At 38.0% G+C, this 27,126-nt stretch overlaps 1 protein-coding gene across 4 annotated transcripts in view; it reads left to right on the top strand.

The window, feature by feature from the left end:
* Nucleotides 1-27,126, top strand: part of abcc8 (ATP-binding cassette, sub-family C (CFTR/MRP), member 8) — a 68,134-nt gene that overhangs the window by 16,687 nt on the left and 24,321 nt on the right. For 3 of the 4 annotated variants that reach the window (XM_036575831.1, XM_036575830.1, XM_036575832.1), the window contains exons 6-19: nt 1,241-1,483; nt 6,344-6,532; nt 8,910-9,074; nt 9,367-9,522; nt 13,701-13,835; nt 14,107-14,269; nt 14,409-14,449; nt 14,681-14,826; nt 18,484-18,592; nt 18,722-18,838; nt 18,991-19,063; nt 19,685-19,790; nt 25,027-25,059; nt 26,515-26,544. In XM_036575831.1, coding sequence (XP_036431724.1) covers nt 1,241-1,483; nt 6,344-6,532; nt 8,910-9,074; nt 9,367-9,522; nt 13,701-13,835; nt 14,107-14,269; nt 14,409-14,449; nt 14,681-14,826; nt 18,484-18,592; nt 18,722-18,838; nt 18,991-19,063; nt 19,685-19,790; nt 25,027-25,059; nt 26,515-26,544 — 1,706 coding nt within the window. The remainder of the gene's footprint in view (nt 1-1,240; nt 1,484-6,343; nt 6,533-8,909; nt 9,075-9,366; nt 9,523-13,700; nt 13,836-14,106; nt 14,270-14,408; nt 14,450-14,680; nt 14,827-18,483; nt 18,593-18,721; nt 18,839-18,990; nt 19,064-19,684; nt 19,791-25,026; nt 25,060-26,514; nt 26,545-27,126) is intronic. The other variant, XM_036575833.1, reaches the window with a different exon arrangement.

The raw sequence follows: 27,126 nt of genomic DNA, 5'->3' as shown, positions 1-27,126 counted from the left end.
ATTGTCATTGATCTCGCACCATGTGTGTTTGTGCTTTCATAGAAATTTCTTTGATCCATTCCTAGAGTGTCCTTCAAAGCATAAGTTTAGTTCCAGTTGAATGGACACTGTGTGTGTGTTTAGATTGGAAGCTTAGTTGTGGCACATCTGTGCTCTCTCCAAGAGCAATCAAGCCTCTTGCCTTTTAGCATCATCCTTTTGATTTTTCCATGCCAACATTGAGGCTTCTTCAATGCCTTTTCTAATTGCTCTTAGTACTGATGAATATAGGTTTCTGTTGGAGGCTACAATGTGTAAAGGCTTCAGTCCCCCCTGAGTTTTTTTTAACATTAATGATGCATTGATAGATTGAACATTCTTTTAGGAGTCATCTATTGTAGGGTTAATTACAGGATTTGTAATTATAATTGTAGATGGTTAATTGCAGTGGTTAAGCTGGAGAGTAGTGGGTTATCTGTATGGATATAAATAGCCAGCTGCTTGAAAGCTCCTTGTATGATCTTTTGCTGGCATGTAACCTACTTTTCTCAGGCTATCCATTAATGCTTGTCAGTGATGCACAACAGAAATGCAGAGGGATTTTTTTTGGTGGAGTCACTCATGATAGAATCCTGGCATCCATATAGCATTGTCCATTTTTCCTGCTCTGGTTTCTTTCTTTTTTATGTATGTCACCTTTTATGTCAACTACATACTCCAGACTCTGTCTGGTATACAGCGTATAACCTACAGCATCTGGCCATCTTGTAGAAACAGTTCTTCTTTATTTTATTTGAAGATGGTTTTGCTTATTGCTTGTGTGGGATGTAGGTTTCAATTAATGTTTTCTGTTGGCTCACTAAATAAGCATTATTTACCACCTGCAGCCACTCTCAGAAACCATGCCAGTTCTCGAAGCAGCCTGTCTGGGTAGCAAGGTTATATACAGAGCTGATTTGAGAGAGGTATTGCATTGCTCTATATGCTCTAGCAGATATATTGTATAAAAGTGTTTTTTGTTGTCAAAGTGCTGTGTATTCTCCCTGACTATATATATGTATGTATACTTTGCCCCCAGGCATTTTATCCTAATTTCATTACAGGAGTTTTCTTACAGTGGGCAGTGTATTTCTAAGTATTTGTTACAAATGTACATTTAATGAGGTTTGTCTTTAGTGGTACACTACACATCTTTATTTTTACCCCCTAGTCCCTTGCTCATCTTGCTTATCCGTCTAATGCCGTTGCTCTGTGTGTACAGCGCTATATGTGTTTTGCCCACCCCACGGAAGTGAAGCCTCCTGAGGACCTGCAGGACCTGGGTGTACGCTTCCTGCAGCCATTCGTCAACCTGCTGTCGAAGAGCACATACTGGTGGATGAATACCTTTATCACGACTGCTCACAGGCGTCCTATTGACCTGAAGGTCATCGGCAAGCTGCCCATCGCCATGAGAGCTCTCACAAATTACATGAAGCTGCGCAAGGCCTTTGAGGCTCAGAAGGTACCAGACCTACTGTATACTTTAAGAACAGAGAGATCGCAACCATATAGGGAGATTATATTACTGTTTATCATTGCTGTTATAAGAAAATATTGCAACTCCAGTTTTTCTGTTTTAATACCTTTGAAAACACCAGCTTCCCTTTGTGTGCATATTTCAAGATGGATAGAATTGGTCTGAAATTAGATATAAGATTTTTTTAATGATGATAAGTTTAGAACATTTATTCCTTCTTCTATAAATGTACAGTTTCAGATAAAGATAGAACAGTGACACTTTTTATTTACCCATACCAGTATTCAAACCTTGATATATATTTTTCATTAAAAACTACTAAGCTTAAATACTGCTAAGCTATTTTAATTGAAGCACTTTTCACTCATGGAAGACTGAAACACTCTACCACCTTACAAGTAAAAATACATTGTCAACAACTTGTCTTATATAAAACCAAGATTTTTTCTCCATTAAATGGGTAATCAGAATTATGATGTAGTAATGGGAGATTTCATATGAAAAACACAATTTGTTGAAATAGTGAAACTAAAAACTTGCACATTTTCAGTAGGTTGGTAAGTTAACAAGTGAACATTTTAGTTCAGTTTTATGCTTTAATTTAGTTTAGTAGTAGTAATTTTTTAGAATTTCATGAGACATTTAATGCAATGTGTCTGGCTCTGTATTAATATGTGTTCTGATTTAAGCATTTTAAAATTAAAATATTTTACAAAAATACATATTTTCATATTAAAGAAAGCATTACACAGCCATGTGTTTCAAGATGGCTACCAACTAAACAAAACGTTTCATGTTTTTCCAGCTAAAAAATAAACATTTTCTAGTCAGACTCATCATGCTATTGATTCTCATTACAACTGAGGGTAATTTCCCATATTTAAAGAAAAGTTAGATTATTATAGTTTGATCAATACATACTTGTTTACATTCTCAATATATATATAGAATAAAATATTGCGTAATAGCTTCTCTGTTTTTGCTCATCCACTGCAACACCATTCTTTTTTTCTGACTTTTTTTAAAGCCACTGAAGTTTTGTTTTGTGTTTGAAATAATAACTGTCAGACTGCTGAAAAGCTGTAGCAAATATACTAGGCTGGCAAAATAGGGATAAAATAGACAACAACCTGGACCTCCAGGAGGAATACAGAAGAAAGGAGTGAAAACAGTTAGGGGTCAGAGAGGTTGCAGTAGGAGTAATCATGAAGCCAAACTGTTTTAAATAGTCCTAACACACACTCTTTCTCTTATTCTGTCCCTTATCCTATAAACCCCCCACACACAAACACACATATGCACACAGCCAGCAGGGTTATGATGATGTCATTGTGTACTCTGCAACAGTAAAAATTTGTTCACTGGTAGATATTTAGCTGTACTGTTTCCATACCATACCATGGTGCTTAGACAAAGCAGTGCTGATTATCTGAAGTTGAAATGACAGGACTGCTTTACATAATTTCCATGTTAGCGATTGGCATCGTTTCACAAATAATCCACAGTAAAATCATTTTTTAATCATAAGAAATTTAGAAGCTTTAAAAATGTTCTATTTTATTACATCAGAAAGGCTCTGTAGTCAACATTTTCATCTCATCTTGTTAGTATTTACCAACAGTGAACACAGTTTTTGAAAATACTTTGGGTTAATCTAAAAACACAAAAAAATGGTCTGAAAATTTGGTTTGTGTTTCAGTAACTTGTTATGTTTTTTTTTAATCAAAAAGGCCTTATTTCATTGAAGGTTTTATTATGTGTATTTAAATAGTCAGATTTATTTTTCTTTTTTTTTGGTTTGCGATAATTACATTTTTTTTGGACTCGTTCAAGAAAATAACCATAAAAATGTGGAAAGTGGTCAGATATGTCTTGATAATTAGGCTGACTCCTGACAATAGTAACAACGATAACTCACTTTACATTTCATGTTCCAAAGCTCAGTTGGAGGTTTAGAATCTGCACTTTTGACAGAATTTCTCTGCTTGTTTCAGTGAATGATCAATAATTGAATGAGTAAGAAATAATTAATATTAAATTATGAATATGATTAATATTTAGTGATATAAGCAACTTCTAAAGGTTAAAGAATTACAACAATTACTCAGAAAGAAATACAAGTATGAGACTTTTTCTTCTAAAAATTACTCATCAAAGGCTCCTTGTCCTGTAGACAGTGTTTATTATTTACCCCTCTTGGCTGATATGGAGATGGATTAGTAATATTATTCATCTGCAGGGTCTAGTGAGACATAGCAAAAGAAAAACATGCATTGAGTTATTTTCAGCTCCACTTCCTCATTCACTTTACCCTGTCACACTGCAGCAATTCTGTGATTTTTTCAGGCTTTATTTGTCATCAAATCTAACTGAATTAGTATTTTCTGATGATACTGACCTGATGACAGAATTGGGTGTTGGATCAGTGTCAGTAGTTTAGAAGATAAGAAATTTTCTTGCATAAGCAATGCTATGCTTCTTACAAAGCTTTAAGACTGAAAAGTGTTTTTTAATGTTTTATTAGAGAGAGTTAACAGAAGGACTGGCTGGTCCTGAACCTGCTTTTTTCATATAATACATATGAGATCAAACAAGCTTAAGCTTAGCCATCCTGTTAACAGAGTAATACGCATTTAAAGAAGATGAAGACGTGTTAGTGGATCCTCTTTCTGCTGTAACTTTGGTATTTGGTGTGGAGGCCAGTAGCTTGAGCAGGTCTTTGATGGTGATGAGACAGGTCAGATGATTCAGAATGGTCATGCTACGGGCTGCATGCTGGAGTCGGGGAGGTGGTCATTTTCTGCTCATAGGCCATTACTAAAGAGAGTGTGTGTGTAAACCATACTTTTGCTTCCTTCCGGGGATGGAAGAACAAAGCTGCTCCCTTTCCACTGTGAATACGGCGACATCTTGACCTTTTGTGGGGTGAAAGCTCTCTGTCACTTTCTGTTCATGAGAATGAGAAGGACTATGTGTGTGTGTGTTTGTGAGAGAGAGGGGGAACCGCAGGTAGACGGATGCTGTGGCTGTGGTTCTGCGTCAGTGTTCACGTGCTTTGGGAGGGATGTGTGATGGCAGTCACGTCTCTAATCACAAACACTCTCCTCCCCCGTCCAGATGCTACTTAAGATAACAAACACATATTAAACTGGAACTTAGGGGCTACATAGCTGACTCAATAAACATCATCACTCACATGTTAGTATTGCATTAGATTATTAAAGTGTCGTAAAAGCCTGCAACTACAAATAAAGGTGCAAATATATTATTTGGGGTGAAGAGAACCTTTCAATGCATGGTTCATAATGCGTAAGTATTTTTCAACCTAATCTCTATCTGCTGCTTCTGTAGCAGGGCTGGAGAGAGACTTGTTTTCAGACCAAGGGTTACATGATGCAGACCAGCCCACCCCAAACTCTACATACACACAGTGTGGGTAGGCAAACTAGACAGAGATTTCGTAGATACCATTTCGAAACACACTAATGTTCAGCAGTGTCATTCCATCAGGTTATAGGCTATTCCTAACAGCAGTGCCGTCATCACCCTACATTTTCAATATGTTTATGGTGATGCAAAACAACAGCAATCAACCAGAAAGCTGGATTCATATAAACACAACCAGCACTTCAGCATCTTTATTATCAATGATGCATTCACTCAGCACAGACAACGACTGCAGAGAAGATGATAAAACTTAAAACTAAAAGTTAAAATCAGAGAGTTGAGATGTACAAAGACAAGGAAAAACAACGCAGCGTACTCAACAGGTAGAAAAGAACATACTTTATGGGACAGATATACTTTAAAACGTCCTCGGGATGATCTTTGTATGCAACTAGAATTAAATTTAAATTTAAAAACCAGTGCTTTATAACGAACTGAAGACTTTAAACAAATGGCATAAACTCTGTACAGCACTGTCTGTTGTGTCAGCCAGCATCAGGTTAGATACTATTGTGGCCAGATTCATACAGTCGATTACAGTACAGATCACAGTAAATTACATGCTAACATCTAAATCAGGCATGTCAAACTGGGGACCTTCCAGGCCAAAGTGCTGCGCAGATTAGCGTTCACCCTTGTCTGACACTCTGAATTCAGTTCACGAAGGCCTTGCTAATTAGCTGATGAGCTGAATCAGGTGTGTTTAATGAGACAGTATGCTGACGTCTGCAGTGTTTTGGCCCATGAGGACCAGAGCTTGACACATGTGATCTAAATTAATGTTCACAGTGAGCAGCTATAAGCTACAGAGGTGTCAAACAGTGATTAGATTTAAAAAATGCTGGTGTAGTACTTTGAGGAACCATCCATTAAAAGATTTAAGGAACCAAAAATGGTTCTTCTATTACTCCCTTTCAGCAATCTCTTTTAGCACCTTTAGAAACATTGTAGTGATTTTCATGTGAATTTCATGGTATTAGAATAAAAATGATTTTAGATAAAAATGCAGTTTGATGCTGATCATCTACAGTCTTGAAGGAAAACAACTCTTTATTATTTTATAATTGAATCTCAAGTGCCATTGCCACATCTGCTGGATTTTAAGAGCCTTGACTTTTTAAGTAATTAATTAGCGTTCTAGAGCTAATGAGTTTCACCTTTGAAATTCTGTGATGCAGTAGCCTTGGCAAGAAATGGACACACCAGAAGCATCGGAGCTTGCCAATTTCTCTCTACACTCAAGCGTGAAACCCTCCTCACCCTGCATAAGTCTTTTGCACTTTCCTGTAGTATAGCCATCTCTGAACTTCATTACTGCAGTGCAAAAGGGGTCATCTTTAAATTGTTATTGCTTGTCTAATGTTTTATGTTATCTCTCTCTCTCTCTTTCTCTGACAGAGGCCGGATGGGCTCCAGCCTCAGGGACCCCAGTGGATCTGGAGAGCCCTGCGTCAGGCCTACGGGAAGCCCCTAATTCTGAGCATCACTTTCCGTTTCCTGGCTGACCTGCTAGGTTTTGTCGGGCCACTGTGCATCTCAGGCATTGTGCACCACATCAGCAAGAAGAACCACACAATCCAGGCACCAGTAAGAGCCTCTAACTGCTAGAGCTGGGAGATAGGGCCCTCAGAATAATGCACAAGAATTTTAGTGCCATGATGCTTAGTAACATTATCTCAGAGGCCAAAGAATTTTATTTTGGCCAAGAAATGAGTGCATGTTTTTTTTAATATTATTGTAATCAGTTAGAATCAGTTATAGTGTTCCAAAATGGGTGCAGTTGAATTGCCACCTGCAGATCGATGCACCATGATGCATTGATGAGTTTTTACACATTTAAATATACAAAAACATTTATAAAATGTAAAGATGCAAGGAGAAAATGTATTTTTTCTCATCAGTAGAGAAGATCAGTGTGCTGTCACAAACATTTGCTGTGTCATAAAACATTCACTCATGTATGAAACTTGACTGGTATTATAACATATAGAACTGTCTTGCTTACCACTGCTTATATGTTGATTATTCCTCAGTGTATAGCGGTACTGCTGATTGGCTTACTCATGCTGAAAAAAGGTTCTTATTCATTTTGCTGATTGTCCTGTTACTGGCTTCAAGGCAAGGTCAAGACTTTTAGAGTGTCTTTGAGAGTTTGATTAGGGAGTCATTCTGCTCTAATGCCTATTAGCTCTAATTCAGCTGTGGTTCTGCACGTAGCATTTCTCTGTGCTTCATTGCCATGACGTTCTCATTCATCTTCATCAAATATTAACAGGGCTGAATAGACTGATGTCTGCCTCTCAAATTTCTGCCCTTTCATGTGTCCGATGTAACATCATGATGTCCCTTAACACGTCAAGAGCGTGTCTCATAGACATGGCAAAGTTTCTTGGACTGCAGGTGTGATGCCTACTTGCTTAACACTGATAGCTGGTCTTGTGCTGTAACTGAATATTAAACTGATAGTTCCACATATGTTCATCCATGAACTGTTTGCTTTCATTACTATAATAAGCAGTATAAGAACAGCTCAGTAAATATAACAATTTGAGCAGTGACTCAGATTGAAAAACATTTAATGGAATACTTCATGAATAATGTCTGTCATAGGCTTGTGTTCTTTCAGGCAGTATTTATTTAGTTACCTCTCTGGCCTGATATGGAGATTAAGTAGTAGTATTGTTCATCTGCAGCACCTGGTGAGACTTAGCAGAAGGAAAAGATGGATCTGAATTATTTACAGCTCTCTTTCCTCATCAGTCATTCCATATGCCTCCACTGTGCCACTGTCCTCTCTCTTTGAGTTCACCTCAACCTCTGTTATTCTTAGTTCTCCTTACTCTCTCCTTTCTTGGCTTGCTAGCACATTGTAATGCATGATTGTGGCTACAGGCTTTGTAATTTATTTTAATCAGAATGCCCTGCTGGACTGTCACTGTCTTGCCTTTAAAGTGGCAGTAATCTCTCACACTTAAGGCGATTACTTTAGACTGAGAAAAGACACCCTACAGACAGAGGCAATGGCTAATTCTGTTGTCGTTTTAGGCCAAGAGCCCATTTTCTTAATGATAATTAACTCTTCTCAGCGGCTCTAATCTTTAGGTACAGAGATTCATAATTAGACATCTGTGAAATGTGTTCTTTAGTGTGTTTACATGTGAATAGGCCTTCAAATGAGTAAATATTTTTTTTGTCTCTCAAGTGCTTTACAAGTATGTAGATTTCCTTTTGTAAAATTCAATTAGGCTTTGATATCACTTCTACTCCTTTTTCATTAATGTCAACACACAACATACACTGCTGTTTGATTAGGTTCACCTATGTGGCTCTTGTGAGCGTTCCTCATTGGTTTTGTAATTGAACATATTCAAGCTGGACTGTCTGTTTTATGTGTTTGGTCAATACATGGGCAGTTAGTTGGAAATGTTCTAAAAATTTCACGTTCACAAACTGTCTGGATCCAGATAAGCATTTTAAACGCCCTGGAGTTTGTTTAAGAGATGGTTGCAAACTTCCTGGCCATGCTTTCTGCCTCAGATTGTTCTTGCTGATCTCCAAGTGCTCTTCACTACATGCTGTAGACATGCAGATGACTAGAGCATCAAGTAAATATCACTTGGAAACAAGCAGTCACTTTGAAATGTATTAAGGAAGTTCAGAGGTGAGAATGCACATATACTGTCTTGGTTATGTCTAAACAGCCCAAGGTTCCTTTTAAACCACATATGGATTTATATTCCACGTGGCAGTCATGATTTCCTTAAAAGATGTAGCTCCAAGCCAAATGTGTGATACCTGATATCAGCTATTGCTTGGCCAGTTTGCTGAATCAGTGTATGTGAGTGTGAAAGCTTTCCCCTTCCTGTTCCAGACAGAGTGACCTTGAAACCTGGACGATAGACACCTAACACAAGGCAGTGATGCTGTGCTCACCTAATAGTGTATTTACCTCCTTTTGTTTCAGGCCCAGTTGTTGGGGATCTATTTCATCTCCTCGCAGGAGTTTCTTGCTAATGCCTATGTGCTGGCAGTGTTGCTTTTCTTTGCTCTGCTCCTGCAGAGAACGTTCCTTCAAGCCTCCTACTACTCAGCCATCCAGACCGGAATCAACCTGAGAGGAGCCATTCAGGTATATATGAGCTTATATGAGGCTAAAATATTTTCAGTGTGCCGACACAAAGGCCATAAAATGACAGACATCAATGTTTAATCTGCCAGGGACACTATCAGCAGTATAAATGTCAGGTTGTTGTCTTACTGTAGTAGATGCCACTTCAGTAACCAAAACAAACAGCTATTGTATCCAGCATGGTTCAACATAAGTAAGGTTAGGCAGCCGTATTATATGACAGAGGTCAAGATTATTGTGTTTGCTATACATCTTTTTATCACTGTTTCCTTTGTGGTCTTGTATCTGGCAGACAAAGATCTTCAATAAAATTATGCGTCTGTGCACCTCTAACATGTCTATGGGAGAGATGACAGTGGGCCAAATTTGCAACCTGGTGGCCATAGACACCAACCAGCTAATGTGGTTTTTCTTCCTGTGTCCCAATCTGTGGGCCATGCCAGTACAGGTAAGATTCACAAGAGCCTTCTGGCTCCTGCAGTCTTGTGCGGTAGTGTCAGATATTAGCAGTCAGAAAGAGCCTTGACCCTGCTGTGTGCACTTGTTTCACTGGTTCTTTCATTTCATGCAGTGCTGCTCATTAGTAGCCCCCCTACAAGAATCATAAAAGGAAAATGCACATAAATTTATCTTTAATACTATAACAAATATAGCTTTACCCACCAATCACTGATGTGGTACTCTACCTTAATTTAACTTTATCACTCCTTAAAAATACTAATGTGTTGCCCTAACGCACTGCTGTGTCTGATCCACTCAGACCAGCCTAACACACACTAACACACCACCACCACATCAGTGTTACTCTAGTGAACCACTGTAGAACAGGGTAAAAGGGGGCTAACAAAGTATGCAGAGAAACAGATGGACTACAGTCTGTAACTGTAGAACTACAAAGTGCACCTATATAGTAAGTGGAGCTGATAAAATGGACAATGAACATAGAAATAAGGAGGTGGTCATAATGTTATGCCTGATCGGTGTGTTGTCTTTAGTGTTTTTTTTTCTGTGTTCTAAGCCTGGGGTTCTCAACCTTTCCCTACCCAAGGCCCACCTGTTTTTAACTGCAAATCATAGCGGCCTACAGGAAAACTAAAATCAGCTTTTTAAAATACAATTTTCTTTTTCTTTTAAAATGCTAACACTGAAAACCTGAGAATTAAGGCCTGAAAAGGATCAGATCATCCATGCCCTCTGTCAGTAGATTTGCAAAATTTGCAGTTGTGTTAAAAAACATATAGCTGTAGTGATATAAAGAAGGGAGTGAAAAAGAAAAGTAGAAATGTACGAAGTAGAAGTGGAATATGATCCGGAGCTGCAGTCCATCGTATTTTCACTGAAAATGCTCTGCTGGCTTTCCCCAAAAGAGGAATCGTTTGGTCTCTTTAGTTTTGAGGGGTTGAAATCATCAAACCACACTAAAGACACTCCACTCAACAGGGCTTTTGGAGTAACGCTGTCACAATCAACAATAATAATCAATAATCTTACTTGATATCTGCTTCTCATTGGTTGATCAGTTTGAGTTTAGCATCCATGATGACATATCAGTGCTTGTCCATTGAGGTTTTTTTTGTGATTTTAAACTTTTTGGGGCAGATTTACTAGGGTTGCACTGATATCGATACCATGTTGGTTTAAGTGCCGATACAGCATCGGTATTGTGATAGGGATACCGATATCTATGACTGACACCACAAAAAAATTTCTGATGCACCTGCACACCAGTAGACAGACCCTAACAACACATTGTGGGTTGACAAGCAGCAGTGAAAATGATAATCAGGGTTCAGTGTTAACTTTTTTTCCCAACTTGCCCAATCGGGCAAGCGACCTAAAAGTTCACTGTCCCGAACCAAATTTCTACTGTCCTGAACAAATCTTTGTATTTTATAGTATAGTATTCATATATAAATAAGCACATACAAGCTAATGTATTCAATTAAGATGTTTTTTTTAAATATGTATGCACTTTCACAATTACTTTCACTGGACTTATTTTCTTTTTGCTGTAAATAAGCAAAGGTTTTATAACAGCAGTACTGTGCTGCAGGTCCTCCACAGCCACAATGTGTTTATTACTGGCTCTCCATACTTTAAAAACCTCACTATCACCCCTTCAAGGTCTCTTGTGCTGGCATCAGTAGAGGCATTAGCCAGAATGCTAATAAAAGCTGGACAACTGAAGCTCTTTCAAACGGGATTCCAATAAAGCATCATAGATCACCATAGATAGAAACCAAATGAGTGGCGCAATGTTTTTACTAAAAGTGCTCAAATTCATACCTCTGAATTGCATTTCTGTTTTATTATGAATACATTCACATTAAAGTTATTAATAAACTTAACATTAGCATTTGCATGCACAAGTTAGCATATATAACCTTATGTTCTGCAAGCCATGTCAGTACAATACTGGCTACCAAGTTCCAGTCCACCTTTAATTTGAAGGTCTATCTCATGTGTACACTCAGTAAAAGGTTTTTCTCTTTTGACCGTGTGATATGTTGTGACTAACTTGGTCAGTTTGGAATCTGCTTCACTGTTTATCCATCGTATGCACATGGTGAGCGGCCCAGACACGCAATCGGCTTTTTTTCGCTGCTATACACGCATGTGACACAGAGGTTTGTTCTGACGATTACCTTTTCTAAAAGTTGTGTAGTACTGACAAACAAGAGCCACTTTTATCTGCCTTGTTAGGATATTGCCTACAAAGTTTACAGAACATCTCAGGTACAGAGGAATCTGAGTCTGAGACGAGTCTGAACCCTGGTAATGGCAAAATCTGTAACGACAGTATGTTGTGGTAGTAGTGGGTGGTATACCATTTGGAATTTTTCTTGGTTTCACCGTTGTCACAAATACACCAGATAACACAACATACAAACAGTGAAAAACATGCTAAACCTTAGCAACTGTCCTTCAGTAATCACTCATCTCTTGCTGTATAGTTACAGTTACAGTCTGAGTTAATGTTAGTCTAAGTTGTTTTCAAGGATTGTGTTAGATAGACACATGGAAGTCAAAATAATCACTTATTTTCTTGAATTTCTGATGTATTATGTTCAAGTAATGTCTTGTTTTCTCAAAATAATTATTACTCCAGGAGTAATAAGTTTTTTCTCATCTTTGTCAATGCTTTAAAGTCAAAATCATGAGGAAATGTCATTATTTCTATTTTTTACCCAGTCTTGCACCACAGATTTAAACTTTTTCTACTGTTTTTACTTTATTTCTCTTAATGTTTCATGATTCATGTGTTGCTTAAACTGCAAAATTTTGATTTACCAGCACAGCCAGTGCATACCAGATGTAATTTGTAGCGGATTAATCCCAACAGATCAGTGAAAACTGTGAAATACTGTCACAGCATGCAGCACTATTCTCGCATTTTATCTTTCATGGCTTCTATGAATGTCTATCACACCTGTTTTGTGGCTTGTGGCTCCAGAGAGCTGAAACGTCAAATATGCACGCAGCACATGCTATTTATAGCCTTGTCCTTGAAGGCCTTTCTGCAATCAAACTCAATTTCTTCTAGTGTGGTTTCTGTTTCTCTCCCACTGAGGTTCTCCAGTGATGGAGCAACTGCACATTCCTATTAATTTGAGTGTAACAGGGTAAAACTCTTAACATCTCCTCTTACAGATTCACAATGCAATTACATTAACCTTGATGGGATAAGTGCAGTGATTTATGTAACAGGTTACTGACTTATTCTTGTGAGGAACGGAGATTTTTTACAAATAAAGCAACATGATTCAGATGCAGCAATTGTGTGAAAATGAATAATTGTCGCCTGTGCTGTTGGTGGTTTCAGAGATGGTAGCCCAGATTCAAAAAGATGATTTTGATGATCAATGAAATGTAGTTATCCTCACCAGTGCCTTCATTTTTGCAGATAGAGAGTGTTTTTGTCATTCATTTTGCAAAGAGAAATTGGAATTCTCCATTCATAGCTACAGAACAGTTTCTGGTCCCTTGAGTCTTTCACCACATGCTGTTCCATAATGGCCTATGTCAGCTTTGTTTTGCACTGCAGTATTAACTGTCACTCATGCGCACAGGGCAGCAGGACATTCTTTTCGTTCATTAGTGATTACTGTGGCAGATCGCAGTGACTCAGAGAATCCACCAGAGGTATCTGGACCAGGGATAATGACAGGAACAGACTGTCTGCTACAACCCATCTCAGTCTCTGAGCTGTTTGGTGTAATTTTCAGATCAAAAATGCATGGGAGTGGATTTTAATCTCATTTAAAAAATAGTCCTCTTAACATAATGCTGTGGCACCACGGGACAGCCATTATGTCAAATAAAATTATATGTACAGGCTTATGCTGCACCTCTTTATTTTGTTCCGTTATCCAATATACTGCAAACTTGGAAAACACACTACATTGAAGAATGAGTAGCCCATCTTTGGGGCGTTTTTTTTGAAAGTGTAAAATTAACACATTTTCTGTCTTTTTTTCTTTTTCCTCCACAAAGCTTGTTAACAGTTTCTCATACTCCATAAATCGGCTGGCAGATAGCCATGAAACTGTGAAATTATTCATGTCACAAAATCTTTACTGAATAAGGACTGGAAAATGAACTAAACTGGCTTCTGCTCTGTTGTAGATCATAGTGGGGGTGATTCTGCTCTACTACCTCCTGGGAATAAGTGCCTTGATTGGGGCAACCGTCATTGCTCTCCTGGCCCCTGTGCAGTACTTTTTGGCAACTAAATTGTCCCAAGCACAAAAAAGCACTCTGGTGAGTTCCCTTCCCATTTAGCATCCCAAATGCTACCATATACAGTTTGCGCTTTAGAGTCTGGCTATGAGAGCATGTGCAAATATGGACTGCATTCAAATATAGATGATACAGTATTTTGGCAGTAACTGCACTGTCACTTTTCACCAAGGTCTAGGAAACTTACATGCTTTCTCTGTGTTTAGCTTGGTTGTTTTTACATATGATGGCTTGATTCCAATCAATAATAACATGCAAAAAATGCAAAAATGGCTTTTCTGCTGTCCATTAGGAGTACTCCAGTGAGCGGCTGAAGAAAACCAATGAACTGTTGCGGGGTATCAAGCTGCTGAAACTCTATGCCTGGGAGCACATCTTCTGCTCCAGCGTAGAGGAGACAAGGAGGAAGGAGCTCACCAGCCTGCAGGCCTTCGCCCTCTACACTTCTGTCTCCAGTGAGAAAACCCTATTTATATTGTGCTCCATGGATTAAAAGCAGCAGATCTTATACATCTGTGTTGAATAAAGAAGCAACAGCTGATTTGAGATTGCAATCCTAATATGCTCCTCATGCACATTTTATGTGTTTTTCAGTTTTTATGAATGCCGCTATTCCAATTGCTGCAGTTCTTACTGTAAGTACAACTTTCTGGTTAGCACTGAACTGGCAAAGTCCAGCCCAGTGTGGTTATAGAGAGACACAGACTAAACTGTTCTTACACAGGAATTCAGACCCTGTTTATATTTACCCTGGCTTACTGTTTAACTAGTCACAACAGTTGCAGAGCCGATAAAAACAAAACTGTAAAGGTGAACGTTGCAGTGTTGTGTGTTTGTTTATATGTGTGGGTGTGTGGTTTATCCAGACATTTGTGGTCCATGTGCACCTGTCGGATGATGCAGACCTGTCCCCAGCTGTGGCATTCGCCTCGCTATCTCTTTTCCACATCCTCGTCACACCTCTCTTTCTCCTGTCCAGTGTGGTTCGCTCTACGGTCAAAGCACTTGTCAGGTTAGCCACATATTGTCATGGCGCACACTAATATTACTTTTTCAGGGGTCTTCTTGCAGCTGCAAAGACAGCTGTATATCCAAGTTCCTGTTGCTAGACTGTTATTTATAGCTAGCCATTACAAAACATCAGAATGTAGTGGAATTCCTGCAAGACATTTTAAGGAGCTGGGTCGTGGAAAAATGTTTTTTATTTGCTTTTTTGCAAACATTGTTCAAGTTGTTTAGTTTTAAAACATTCCCACTCTTATTCCTGCAGTACATATGTGAAAACAAAGATGGAGGATATGGGGATAATTGAATAAACTAAGCTTTTCTGACTGTTAGAAAGCAAATGTACTCTATATGGCTAAAAGTTTGTTGACACTCCAACACGGAGTTGAGGTGTTTCAGCCACGCTCACTGCTAACGTGAATAAAATAAAGCACATAGCCATGAAATCTCCATAGACTGGGTCCATGTGCACAAATTGAGGTCCATAGAGGCACGTTTTGATGATTTTGATTGGTGAGTTTGGTATGGTGGAAATCCAGTGGCCTCTTCAGAACCCTAACCTCAACCCCACTGGACACCTTTGGGATGAATTGGAGAATTGATTGTGTTGTCAAACATCAGTGTCTGACCTCACAAATGCTCTTTTGACTAAATGGGCACAAATTCCCACAGACACACTCCAAAAAAAAATTGTGGAAAGCCTTCCCAGAAGAGTGGAGGCTGTTATAGCCACTAAGGGGGTGCCAAATCCATATTACTACTCATGCTTTTGATAAGCTCATATAGGTATAATGATCAGGTGTTCACATTTTGTTAGCCATATAGTGTGTCATTGCAGTTTTCAAATTAAATCAGACATGCCTAAGGATTGGTAAAAGTAATTTTTTCCAGGGCCCTTGGAAACTTAACAGTTCAATTTCAGCCCTGACACAGTTGGCACAATACAGGACAGACAATCAAAACAGGTCATGTACATACAGTGAGAGGAAACAAGTATTCAGACACTTCTTGTTTTTGTTATTTAGTATACTTCCAGTGCATATATCCATGTCAAATGTACACACATAATGTCTTTTGACTTTATGTTTGTACATGAACAAAATTGATAAGGAAAAATATTATGAGAAGTATTATGAAGTATTGTGACACTATATGAAAAAATACATATATGTAAAAGTTAAAAATAAAATGTAAAAAGCTCTACAAATAAATGCTGCTAAATAAAAATATTCTTATGCAGATTGCACCCACTGTCATAATAAAACACGTTGGCATTGGTTGAGAAGATTTCACAAAATCACGAAAAATGAAAGAGCTTCCTAAAGATCTCAGGGACAACATTATTTAAGAACATTTGAATGGAAAAAGCTGCAAAGCCATAGCAAAGACCTTGAACAACCCTGTCAGTACAAGTGGTGGGACACCTTATCAAGATTACTCTTAGACTATTGATAAGGAAGGAAGCCAGCAGTCACTCAAAAAGAGTTGCAGGATGAACTGCAGGCAGAAGAAAGAGAGCGGTTACTCAGAGAACAGTAAGCAGTGAACTGCACCAGAATCGTCTTCGTTTTGCACACAAACATTTAGATAAACCAGTCTAAACTCTTTTGGATCAATGTACTATAGTCAGAGAAAACAAAGATAGAACTCTTTGGCAAAATTTCAGCTCGTCATGTTTAGAGAACGAAGGGTTGCATGTCTGATCCCAAGAGCACCATATCCACAGTGAAGTACAGATGTGGGAGCTTCACAATTTGGAGCTGCTTTTCTGCAAGCAGTGCTGGGGCATTACTCATCATCAAAGGAAACAGGAATGGAACAATGTACTGAGACATAATAGAGGATTATTGAATCTCACCAGCCAAGAAAGGGGAGAAGAAGGATATTTCAAGAAGACAATGACCCCAAACATACAGCCAAAATAAAATAAAATAAAGTCTGGCTTCTATCAAAAAGGTGCTTGAATGCCATGTTCAGGGCTAATTGCTTTTTTTTCCATAGACTTTTCAAAGCAGTAATTGCCAACAGTGGCTTTGCAGCAATATACTAATTTATCAATATGTGGTGTACATAATTTTTTGTTGATATTTATGAGTACAAAGTCAAAAGACATTGTGTGTACATTTTAAGTGGATAAGTGTACTGGAAGTTTATTAAATGGTAAAACAAGAGTGTTCGAATGCTTGTTTCCTCTCACTGTATATCAATCTGAATGCACAATAACAAAAATATCTTGTTGGGAATGGCAAGAGGTTGGAAAATGGCAACAGATCTGTGGTTTCTGAGCAGAGAACAGATTTCCATCTTTCTCTGTTTAACTTCTTACTGTTTCTTATACTGCAGAAATATAATTCCTGCTTTTTGTCTATGGTAATGGATTATTTGAATATGTGGTAAATACCCTGTAAATATTGGTAATTGGTAATGGTGAAAGCAAGGACTGCCTTGAAATACATCAATGTACAGTTGACACAAAAGGCTCTGGATTTACTATCTACAGGGAGGCAGTGTAGGTAAACTTAATTAGCAGTTTCTATTTATTAGTGTCAGATAAATCATTTGGATTCAGTGGAGTGCTGTGCATACATTGCCGTGAGCTTTTATTCTGTGAGTCCATTCTGCATGGGGAATTGGAAACCGCTTGTGGCATCTCATAAAATCAGTGATGTGGAACGGGTTTAGAACGTGCAGGCTGTATATAGCGCAGTGTTACTGGTAAGTGAAAGGCAAAATAACAGTATGTGTCAGTCCTGGGGGTGTTTTATGGCACCAGTGACAACATATCAGACTGGAAATTGATGGGACTTGGATGAGATTGAAACTGACAGTTTAATTATATAACATGGTCACCTGTTTGCCACCTTTCAACAACAGGTTTTAAGCATGACAGTGCTAGATGTTGTGGTAGGCATGACAACACTTCGAATTCCAAAATGTTTTGAGAAACTGACTCCAATCACTCAGACAGATTGCTTTCTGATGTGTAATTTCCCTCCGTGGTCCTTCATGCTTTATTTACGCTGATGAGTCAGGTGTTCTATAGCTGTGCTGACTGGAGGGGCTGCTACTAGGAAGAGCTGTAAGTACAAGATAGGAAAGGGCTATGAAAATGATAAATAAATGGAAATGAGAGGACATCATGCTGTGCTTCACCATGCAACTGAGTATCACCATGTTCTAAATGACATACACTATAGACCAAAAATTACAGAAGCCAGCGGCTTTAAAGCTTCAAAAATGTAATATAATTAGGCCAATTTGCCATGACATGTAGTTTGACTAGTTAAGGTTTTTTTTAAAAATCTTCAGTTGTTGTACTTTTACTGTAGCATGTTATATAAGAAAAGCTTTCACACTTTTTGTTGATAAATGTCCCTTACGTTGACATTTGTGTAACACACCACGTTCAGTTAATCAAACCTTCAGCAGCATTTGGACGTGAGAAATCTGCAGATATAATTAGAACTGCATTAAATCTCTGCAAGATAATCCTCTGCATCAGAACAAATAAGAAATCAGACTTTCACTATTGCTCCAGACATTTAGTCTAAACCTTTTGCTTGATTATAATAAGCATTGTTTTTTATCTCATGAAAATGTTCACATCTATTTTTTATGTTAATATATCCTGCATATGAAACCTTAGAGGATGTTTGTGTGTCAGTGTGCAGAAGTTGAGTGAGTTCTTCTCCAGTGATGAGATTGGAGAGGAGCAGGAGCCCAAGGCTACCATTCCAACCAGCTCCACCAACCATAGCAATTACCAGGCCCTGGTGAGGATGCTCTCTGACTTTGTCTTAGTCTCTGTCTCTCTCTGTCCATCATTCTGTCAGTATATGTCAACACTTAGATCCACTTAGAGTAGGTCCCCGTGTTCCTAAGTGCTGTTTCTGTGCCTGTAGCCACTAAAGGTTGTGAACCGTAAGCATCCAGCTCGAGAGGACTGGAACAGCTATGGGCTACATAGTGAGCAAGACACAGAAACAGCAGCGGTGGAGGATGATGATACCTGCATCAAGGTGCGCCCCTAAGGAGCTGGTGGGATTACCAGATTCTCATTAGTAGGCTTTTACAGTAAACTAATGCATTACCTATCTGGTACAGGATGGAAGAAAAAAGTATTTTAGAGTTGTGAGTAAATTGTAATATGTTTTGGTTACCATTTTCACAGATAACCGGTGGATATTTCAGCTGGACTGATGGTGCACCCACTCTTTCGAATGTGGACATAAAAATCCCATTTGGTGAGTTTCTAAAAAATAACTGGAGGACACTTCACAGTAAAAAATATTTGTAAATGTCTTTTTACAGGCTATTTCTCTGTACGATTAAAGCAAAATGTTTATCTTTTAGCATTCACATGTAATTTGTTGTGTAATTTAGGTACAGTATTAATTTAGACGTAGCTGCATTATTGATCAATTTTATATATTAGTTGAAGTTTTATTAAGGTAGCTTTTAAGTTGGAGAACAAGCTAGTGAAAGTCACATTGAAGTGAATTTGTTTTGTCATTTGATGATAGAGATTATCTCTGTTTTACCTTTAGTAAGAATGGTTAGAAACTATGGTTGTTCATTAGTAAGACTTTTTCACTTTTTGTTTAAAGTAAATATGTGTGGAGTGTGTATAATTACCCTATATACTGTATAAAAACAGGCTATGTACTGTTATTTAACAGAATTTTAGATTGAAAGAGTGATGGAATTGTATGTTGATTTTACAGAAAATGTACTGCTGTTTTTGTTTGTATGATAAGTGCTTGGTCTTGCCTTACTTAATCATATGCGTTTGTCTTTGTGTATGTGTGTGCTTTTGTATGCATGTGTACATATACATGTGCATTTGTCTGTGTGTTTTCCACCAGGTCAGCTGACTATGATTGTGGGTCAGGTGGGATGCGGGAAGTCCTCTCTGTTGCTCGCTGCACTGGGAGAAATGCAAAGGATTTCTGGCATTGTCACCTGGAACAGGTAGTTATGCAGTACCCAGTAATGTCAACGTAAATAATTTAGAGCTAATTTGAAGGTTTGATAATCACTGTTTTCAGTGTTTCTCCCTCAATTTTGTTCAAAGTCCATTTCAAAGCCGTAGTGAACTTTACATGAGAGTGACCAGCCAACATTTGCCATCGCAGTGGCTTTAACTGTGGGTTTGAGAGGAGCTCAGTAAGGGTAGAAAGGGAAGCTTTCTATAAATGGAAAATGGAAGACTCTGGTAATTGAAGAGCTGGAGGTGATGGTAGAATCTGTATAGCAGAAAACAGAGTGCTCATTCAGCTATTTGTTATGTGCAGGGCTTATAGGTTCAGTCATTTATATGTAGATTGAGAAACTGAGCTTAGATTGTGGCATTTGCATTATCACCTGCATCTGATTTTATGACAAGATTATGTGCAGGAAAGGCAGTCATTTTTGTTATATAATTTGTGCGTATATTGTTTATATTTCATTCTACAGAGCACTGCAAATCACTTGGGAAAGCAACAGTAAAACTGCTTTGTTTATGAGAAATCTATTTTGTTTACCTGTACTTATCTCTTATTTTTAGAGCACTTGCAGGTTTGTTTAAGTCAACATATTTTTAAAGACTAGAGACGTATTTAAAAAATAACTATTTCTACAGTTCCAAGACAGACTTTTTATTCCAATACAGTCAAGTAAGTGTGTGTGTGTGTTTGCTGTCTCACAGAGACTGTTTGTGTATAATTACATTACAGAGGATGTGCTTTGATGCCAGAACACCTCACTGAGGAGCAATATTTAGGGAGATATAGGACAGATAGAGCCACATTCACATTTGAGTGCCAAACAGTAACACTTATGTTCCTGTGCCACACCATGCCAAGTCCACTGTCAGTTGATATGTCACCATGGTGGCTGCTACTAAACTGTGGGAATGGTACTGTCATCTTTGTCCAGTTTAGTGTGTTAAGTAGATTAAAAGACAGAGGAGAGTGATGGACACCTCTGTAATTAGATAAAAAAAAACATTAGGGCAGCAGTCAATAGAATGATTGTGTGGCTAAGTAGCAAAGACTGCTGTTTTTCTCACTGTCATTGAAATCTAATTAAACCTTCAGCTGAACATTGGCCAGATTGACTTCCTTACAGGCAATTGAGTTTTTTTTTATCTGTATTTATTTCCCATGCTGTTTTTTCTGTGACCCAAAAAGTGACTCATGATGATCCTAGTGTTTGTGCAGACACACAAATTATCTTGCATCCTTAGCTCTGTTTTGGCACTGTATGCTAACCCCAAAGTAGCTGCAGCTATCATATTTAGATGCAGTTCATGTGAGGGAGGAAATCCCTCATATTCCAATAGGGTCATGAAATGTTCACAACTGTACTGAAAAAGAGAAGGCCTTAGCAGCACACGATCACATGTCCAAACATAAACTACAGTAGCAACAGAAAACTGAAGATTACTGCTACTGCTGCTACGAAGGCCAAGGACAGCTTATCAGTCTTTGCAATCCCAGTCTTCTAAAAATACTTTCAGAGCAGAAGCTTTATTCAAAGAGCTTCTTTATCTAAGACTAAGTGTAATCTAAGTGGAACTGGCCCTAAATGTTTGTATGCTTTTTACGTGACATGTGGACAGTGTTGTTTGGGTGTGTTTTTGTACTTCAGAAGGAAATGGTCTTTAGATAGTTGCAGGGGACAAAAGAGAAGCACTGGCTAATGTTGAGAGAGTTATTTTATCAGCAGTTGTAGCAGGAAAACCTTCCCTGTCTATCTATATAATTTATCAGACAATTACTATGTGGACTTTCTTTTAGTTACGACAGATTGTTCCTACCGCCAAAGTTTGCGTCATTTCAGGTTCTTTATTGAATGGACTATGAAGATGAAAGTCACCATTTAAGCATTAAATGATGTGTGACACTGATTATTTATTTAATCCATGTTTACAAACAGTCACTATTACTTAACTTGAAGAGCCTTTCCAGCAATCATAGACAAGTTAATGTGTATTATTTATTTAAGCCATGTTTACAGTCACTTTTACCTAACTTGAAGAAAAGCCTTCACAGCAATCATAGACAAAGTAAAGGTGTATTAATGGGTTCGTTTTTGTTGTGTGCCTTTTAGACTGGATTACAACCCCAAATCAGAAAAAGTTGGGACGGTATGGAAAGTGCAAAAAAAGAAAGCAGTGATTTCTAAAATTTACTTTGACTTTATTTCATTGCAGGCTGTATGAACACAAGATGTTTCATGTTTTGTATTGTCAACTTCATGTCATTTGTAAATATACATCCATTCCTACCATTCAGGCTTGTAACACATTCCAAAAATAAGTTGAGACGAGTAGTTTAGGGCTAGTTATGAGTTAAAATACTTAAATAATGATGTGATTTGAAACAGGTGATGCCAATGGGTGATTGTAATTATGATGTGGTACAAAAGCAGCCTAGGCCTTAAGGAGCAAAGATGGGCTGATGATGGGCAACAAATGTGAGAAAATTATTGAAATTTTTAAAAACAATGTTCCTCAAAGAAAGATAGAGAAGGATTTGGATATTTCACTCTATGCATAACATAATCAAAAGATTTAGAGGAATTTCATTGCATAAAAGACAAGGGTGCAAGCCTAAGCTGAATAACCGTGCTCTTCGATCCTTCAGACGGTGCTGCATCAAGAACCATCATTCCTCTTTAAGCAGTATAACCACATGAGCTCAGGATTGTTTTGGTAAACTTTTGTCAAGCACTACAATACGTAGTTACATCCACAAATTCCAGTTAAAACTTTACTGTGCCAAAAGAAAGCCTTATGTTAACGGTGTCCAGAAGTACCCTTGACTTCCCTGTGCTCGGAGGCGTCTGGGATGGACCGTCACACAGTGGAAATTTGTATTGTGGTCAGACAAATGAGTATTTCAGGAAGTTTTTGGAAGAAATGGACACTGTATGTTACCAGCAACAGGTCCAAAAGCCACGACCTGTCATGGTATGGGATTATGTCATTCCCTTGGCAAAGGTAACTTACACTTCTGCGGTGGCACCATTAATGCTGAAAGGCACATAGAGATTTTGAAGCAACATATGCTGCCTTCAAGACGACATCCTGTTCAGGGACGCCCATGTGTATTTCAGCAAGACAATGCAAAACCACATTCTGCACACATTACATAGGCATGGCTGCGGAAGAAGAGAGTGCCGGTGCTGGACTGGTCTGCCTGCAGTCCTGACCTTTCCCCAGTAGAGAATGTGTGGCTCATTTTAAAACGCAAAATGCAACAAGGAGGCACACTTTAAAACTAAAAACGAAGAATGGGACAAAATTACACCTGAAATGCTTCATCGCTTGGTGTCTTCAGTCCCTAAACATCTTTTAAGTGTTGTGAAAAGGAATGGCAACATTACAAAGTTATACATTCTTTACTGTCTCAACTTTTTTTTTAAATATGTAGCAAGAATCAAAATTAAAATAAGTGTATATTTTGAAAAAAAAACCTTTAAATTGAATTAATTACAATTTTATTCAAATAATGTATTGCATTGTTTTCAATGCAGTAGATGTCACTTTACAAATCACTGTTTTCAGTTTTTATTTTAACATACTGTCCCAACTTTTTCTGATTTGGGGTATTTCATTAGGCTAATCTGTTGTTTATGTATAGCCTACTAGATATGTTCAGTAGCAGCTCATCTAATTCTGAGAACCTACAGACGATCAGTGTGACTGTAGTCTTTGTGCATGATCATTTTACATTGTGTTGGAAGATAGTAAGGTGAGAGTCTAAGTATCAGTGCTCATGTTGTCTGCTTTTAATCTGTGTCTCAGATGCTGGAGATGGTTGCTTTTTCACCCAGGACAGCTTACCTGAAGTGTGACTAAATTTAGATCATGAAAAAAAGCGAAACAAAACAACATGTACCTCATGTGGTGTTACAGTTTAATAGCCTTAGCGACCTCCACCTACAGTCAGTGTAAAACCCAATTCCAGAGAAGTTGAAACAGAATGTGAAATTCCAGTAAAAACAGAAAGTAGTGGTTAGTAAATTATGTTTGATCTTTATTAAATAAAACATAAAACATAATATTTTATGTATCACCTTATGGACTTTGTAAACATATGCTCATTCTAAATTAGGTGCCTGCAACATGTTCCAAAAAAGTTAGATAACATTAACTTTTCATTTTAACAGTACTGAAGTGCTGAAAGGACTTGGCTGTTCATTGTGGTTTTCAGCCTTGTCCATTACACACAGATATTCCCTGAAGCTTTTCATTATATTATGCACTGAAGAGGGTGAAATACCTAAAATTCTTCAATTCCTGTTTGAGGAATGTTATTTTTTAAGGTGTTGGATTTTTTGCTGATACAGCTTTTGCAAAGTGGTATGCCTTGACCCATCCTTGCTCATAAAAGTCAAGGTCTTTTCTTGGCTGCTCCTTTCACATCCAGGTGTGATTGCATCACCTGTTTAAGATGTTTTTCGAACATTTCACAATTTTTTTAGTCTTAAATTGCCCTGTCCCAACCTTTTTGGAACATGTTGCAGGCATCGATTTCAGTATATATGTACAAAAACAATTAAGTTAATGAGATAAACATCTTTTCTTTGCATTATTTTTGTTTTCAGATACAATGGAGATTTATAAATCACTGCTATCTGTTTTTACTGTCTGTTGATGATTAAGGCTAACAATACTAGGCAAGCTGTTTAGCTCAAGCCCTGTTGGCTGCCTAGCATTTGTTATGTAAGTGTCTGTGGTGCAGATATGTGTATTAAAAAAATCCTGTACTGTCTAGTGAAAGTCCAAATTTTACCAGCTGTGTCCTGTCATTAAACAGTTTTTTTTCTATCATATTAATACCATTGTTACTGCTACTGCTACTACTAATAATAACAATAATAATAATAATAATGATAACTATTATTAAGCTATGCCTACTATGCCGAGTATGTAGACAGCCATGCAGAATAAACTTTGTACACTGTAGTAAAAATAGGTTTCCTTTCATAGTAGATAAAAGATGCTTTCACTTAAATTATTGACATCACCTTGCATCACAGATAATATTAAATCTTTTGAATCTACACGAACTATGATCTCCTTGAAAATCTGAAAGGAAACCCAGTAGTTTGACAATAGTAAATATAATTATAGTAATAAGGGCAAAATATTTTATTATATACATGATCATATATGTTAAAGTTTTTTATTTCTTTTGATTCTTATCTTCTGCAGTAATCCAAAACTGGATTCAGAAGGAGATGAAAGGTACATTTTCTACTCTTGCAACATAACACACATTGAGGAAACATTCTTTTGATCGTGATTAGGTGCTGTTTTTGGAGAGACTTCAGTTTCATTTGATATAAATTACTGCTGTCCTTTAACTTAATGCAAAACTCCTGGGTGAATGGATGTGCTTGGTCTTGCATGCCTGTGTTTGTGCTTGTGTGTATATTTCATGGTGTGTGCACTGCAGCACCTTTCCCCACGATGGGTTGCAGTGGGCTGTTGTTAATCCTCACGCCATGATTGGCTCTGCTGAGCTCCGTAATAACAGGGCTAAGCCCATAACCCATCCCCACTCACCCTGTGTGTGCTCAGCTGCAGTCAGGCTCACCGCAGTCTACAAACTCATTCACATTGCTTACCCTATCAATAGTCCTCTTGCTGTAATAACATAATAGAGTATTTTTTAAAAGCTTGGTTGGTTATCTTCCGCTAGTGAGGCTAAATTGTATGATAAGCCATTTCCCTTTTGCCCTTTCCAGCCTACGTTGATTCATTAATATAAAGTGTAACTACATCAGGTTTGTTTATTGGGGACATGACTGTACTCATACCCATTTAAACGGTGCTGTGTTTTTTTGTGAAAACACTGTCATCATCAGAGTGCCCTAAAAACCATAAGAAGTCTGAAGCGCTACCAAAGAGTCATTGGAAGAATCCATCGATGCTTAAGAGCTTCGTTCTTTGCTATTTATTATGGCCTCCCTGACCTCAGGCTGACACTGTGGTCATTTTTTCTCACAGTGTGTGTGTATTCTCTGCCTTTCTCACATTTGCCCTGTGTGTGTACTTCCTATGTTACACGAGGCTTGAATGGCAGCCAAGGACAGACAGCTCTTGTTACTGTTGGCTGCCTTCTAGCTGTCAGAAAGCTTGAAGCTCTAGGTACACTCTGAATGGGCATTTCTAGTCAAGTCAGGTTCTTTATTGTAAAAATGCACAGAGAAGTGAGTTTTGTGTTGAGTTCGTCTTAGTACAAATGAAAATATAAATAGTGCAAAATGCAGACAGCACTAATATAATGATGTGCAAGGTGTATAAATTCCCCCGAAGTGTAGTATTTGTATGTTTGAGGGGACTGGTGATGAGTTTGTAATTTGATGACAGTCAAAACGTCAATGTCACAATAGGCTGTGATTGTTGAACAGATTTAGGGCTGCCTTGAGGTAAAAAACTGTCACAAAATAGGCCCTGCGAAATGGACCTAATCTTAGTCACTAACCTAAACAAAACTCCTAAACCTCACCCAGTTCCTTTCCTTCACCACAGTGATTTCAACATAACTGCTGACTGCAAATATTTACATTTTCACCAAGTATCGGAATCCAGCAAACTTCCCTCATCTTAGCCTGACTTACCTCTTAGGTGAAACAATTGCATGTAATGGTGTGTGTGTGTGTGTGTGTGTTTGTGTGTGTGCGCACTCTTTTTCAGCCCAGATGCAGCTGGTGATGATGAAATCAGGTATGTGTACACACTTATCCTCCAGATAAACACACACAAACATGAGTGAGGCTCCCATGTTTTAATAAGACATGATTTTGTTTATATAATTTCTGATTATCAACAGAACAACATTATGATGCTCTCCTAGCTATGCTGTACTGTATAACCGTCTGTACTTTAAGTTCTTAAATGCAGAATGCCACGTTTATATAACAACGGTGGATCAGCGGAAAGTTCAGTCAAGAGTTCAGTTTTCCCAGCTTTTGCCGTTGACCGTGTTTTGATGTTGATTATTTTGAGAGCCATAGACACTGAACATATTATTGTTGACATTTGTGCTCACCCAGTATTAGTACCGCAAAATAAGAGTACAGAGCATCCTCCTGCCTTATTCTTTCTTAAATAAATAATGGACACCGCTAAAGCCCTCCTCAGATAACCATCCATTTTTGCCAGCCATCACCACCATGACCATTTCCATAGCTACGTTCCTCGTTCACATGCTACTGTGAGGCATAGTAGACACAGCATAAGATCTGCCAGCGAATCCAGGCCTCAATTCCTCACTCATATAATGTATTGCTATAATTTAAGAATAAG

The sequence above is a fragment of the Colossoma macropomum genome, unplaced genomic scaffold, assembly GCF_904425465.1.
Source record: "Colossoma macropomum unplaced genomic scaffold, Colossoma_macropomum, whole genome shotgun sequence".
In the NCBI taxonomy this organism is placed as follows: Eukaryota; Metazoa; Chordata; class Actinopteri; order Characiformes; family Serrasalmidae; genus Colossoma; species Colossoma macropomum.
Note: the sequence above shows the minus strand (reverse complement) of the source record. Positions and strands in the feature narration are given on the sequence as shown.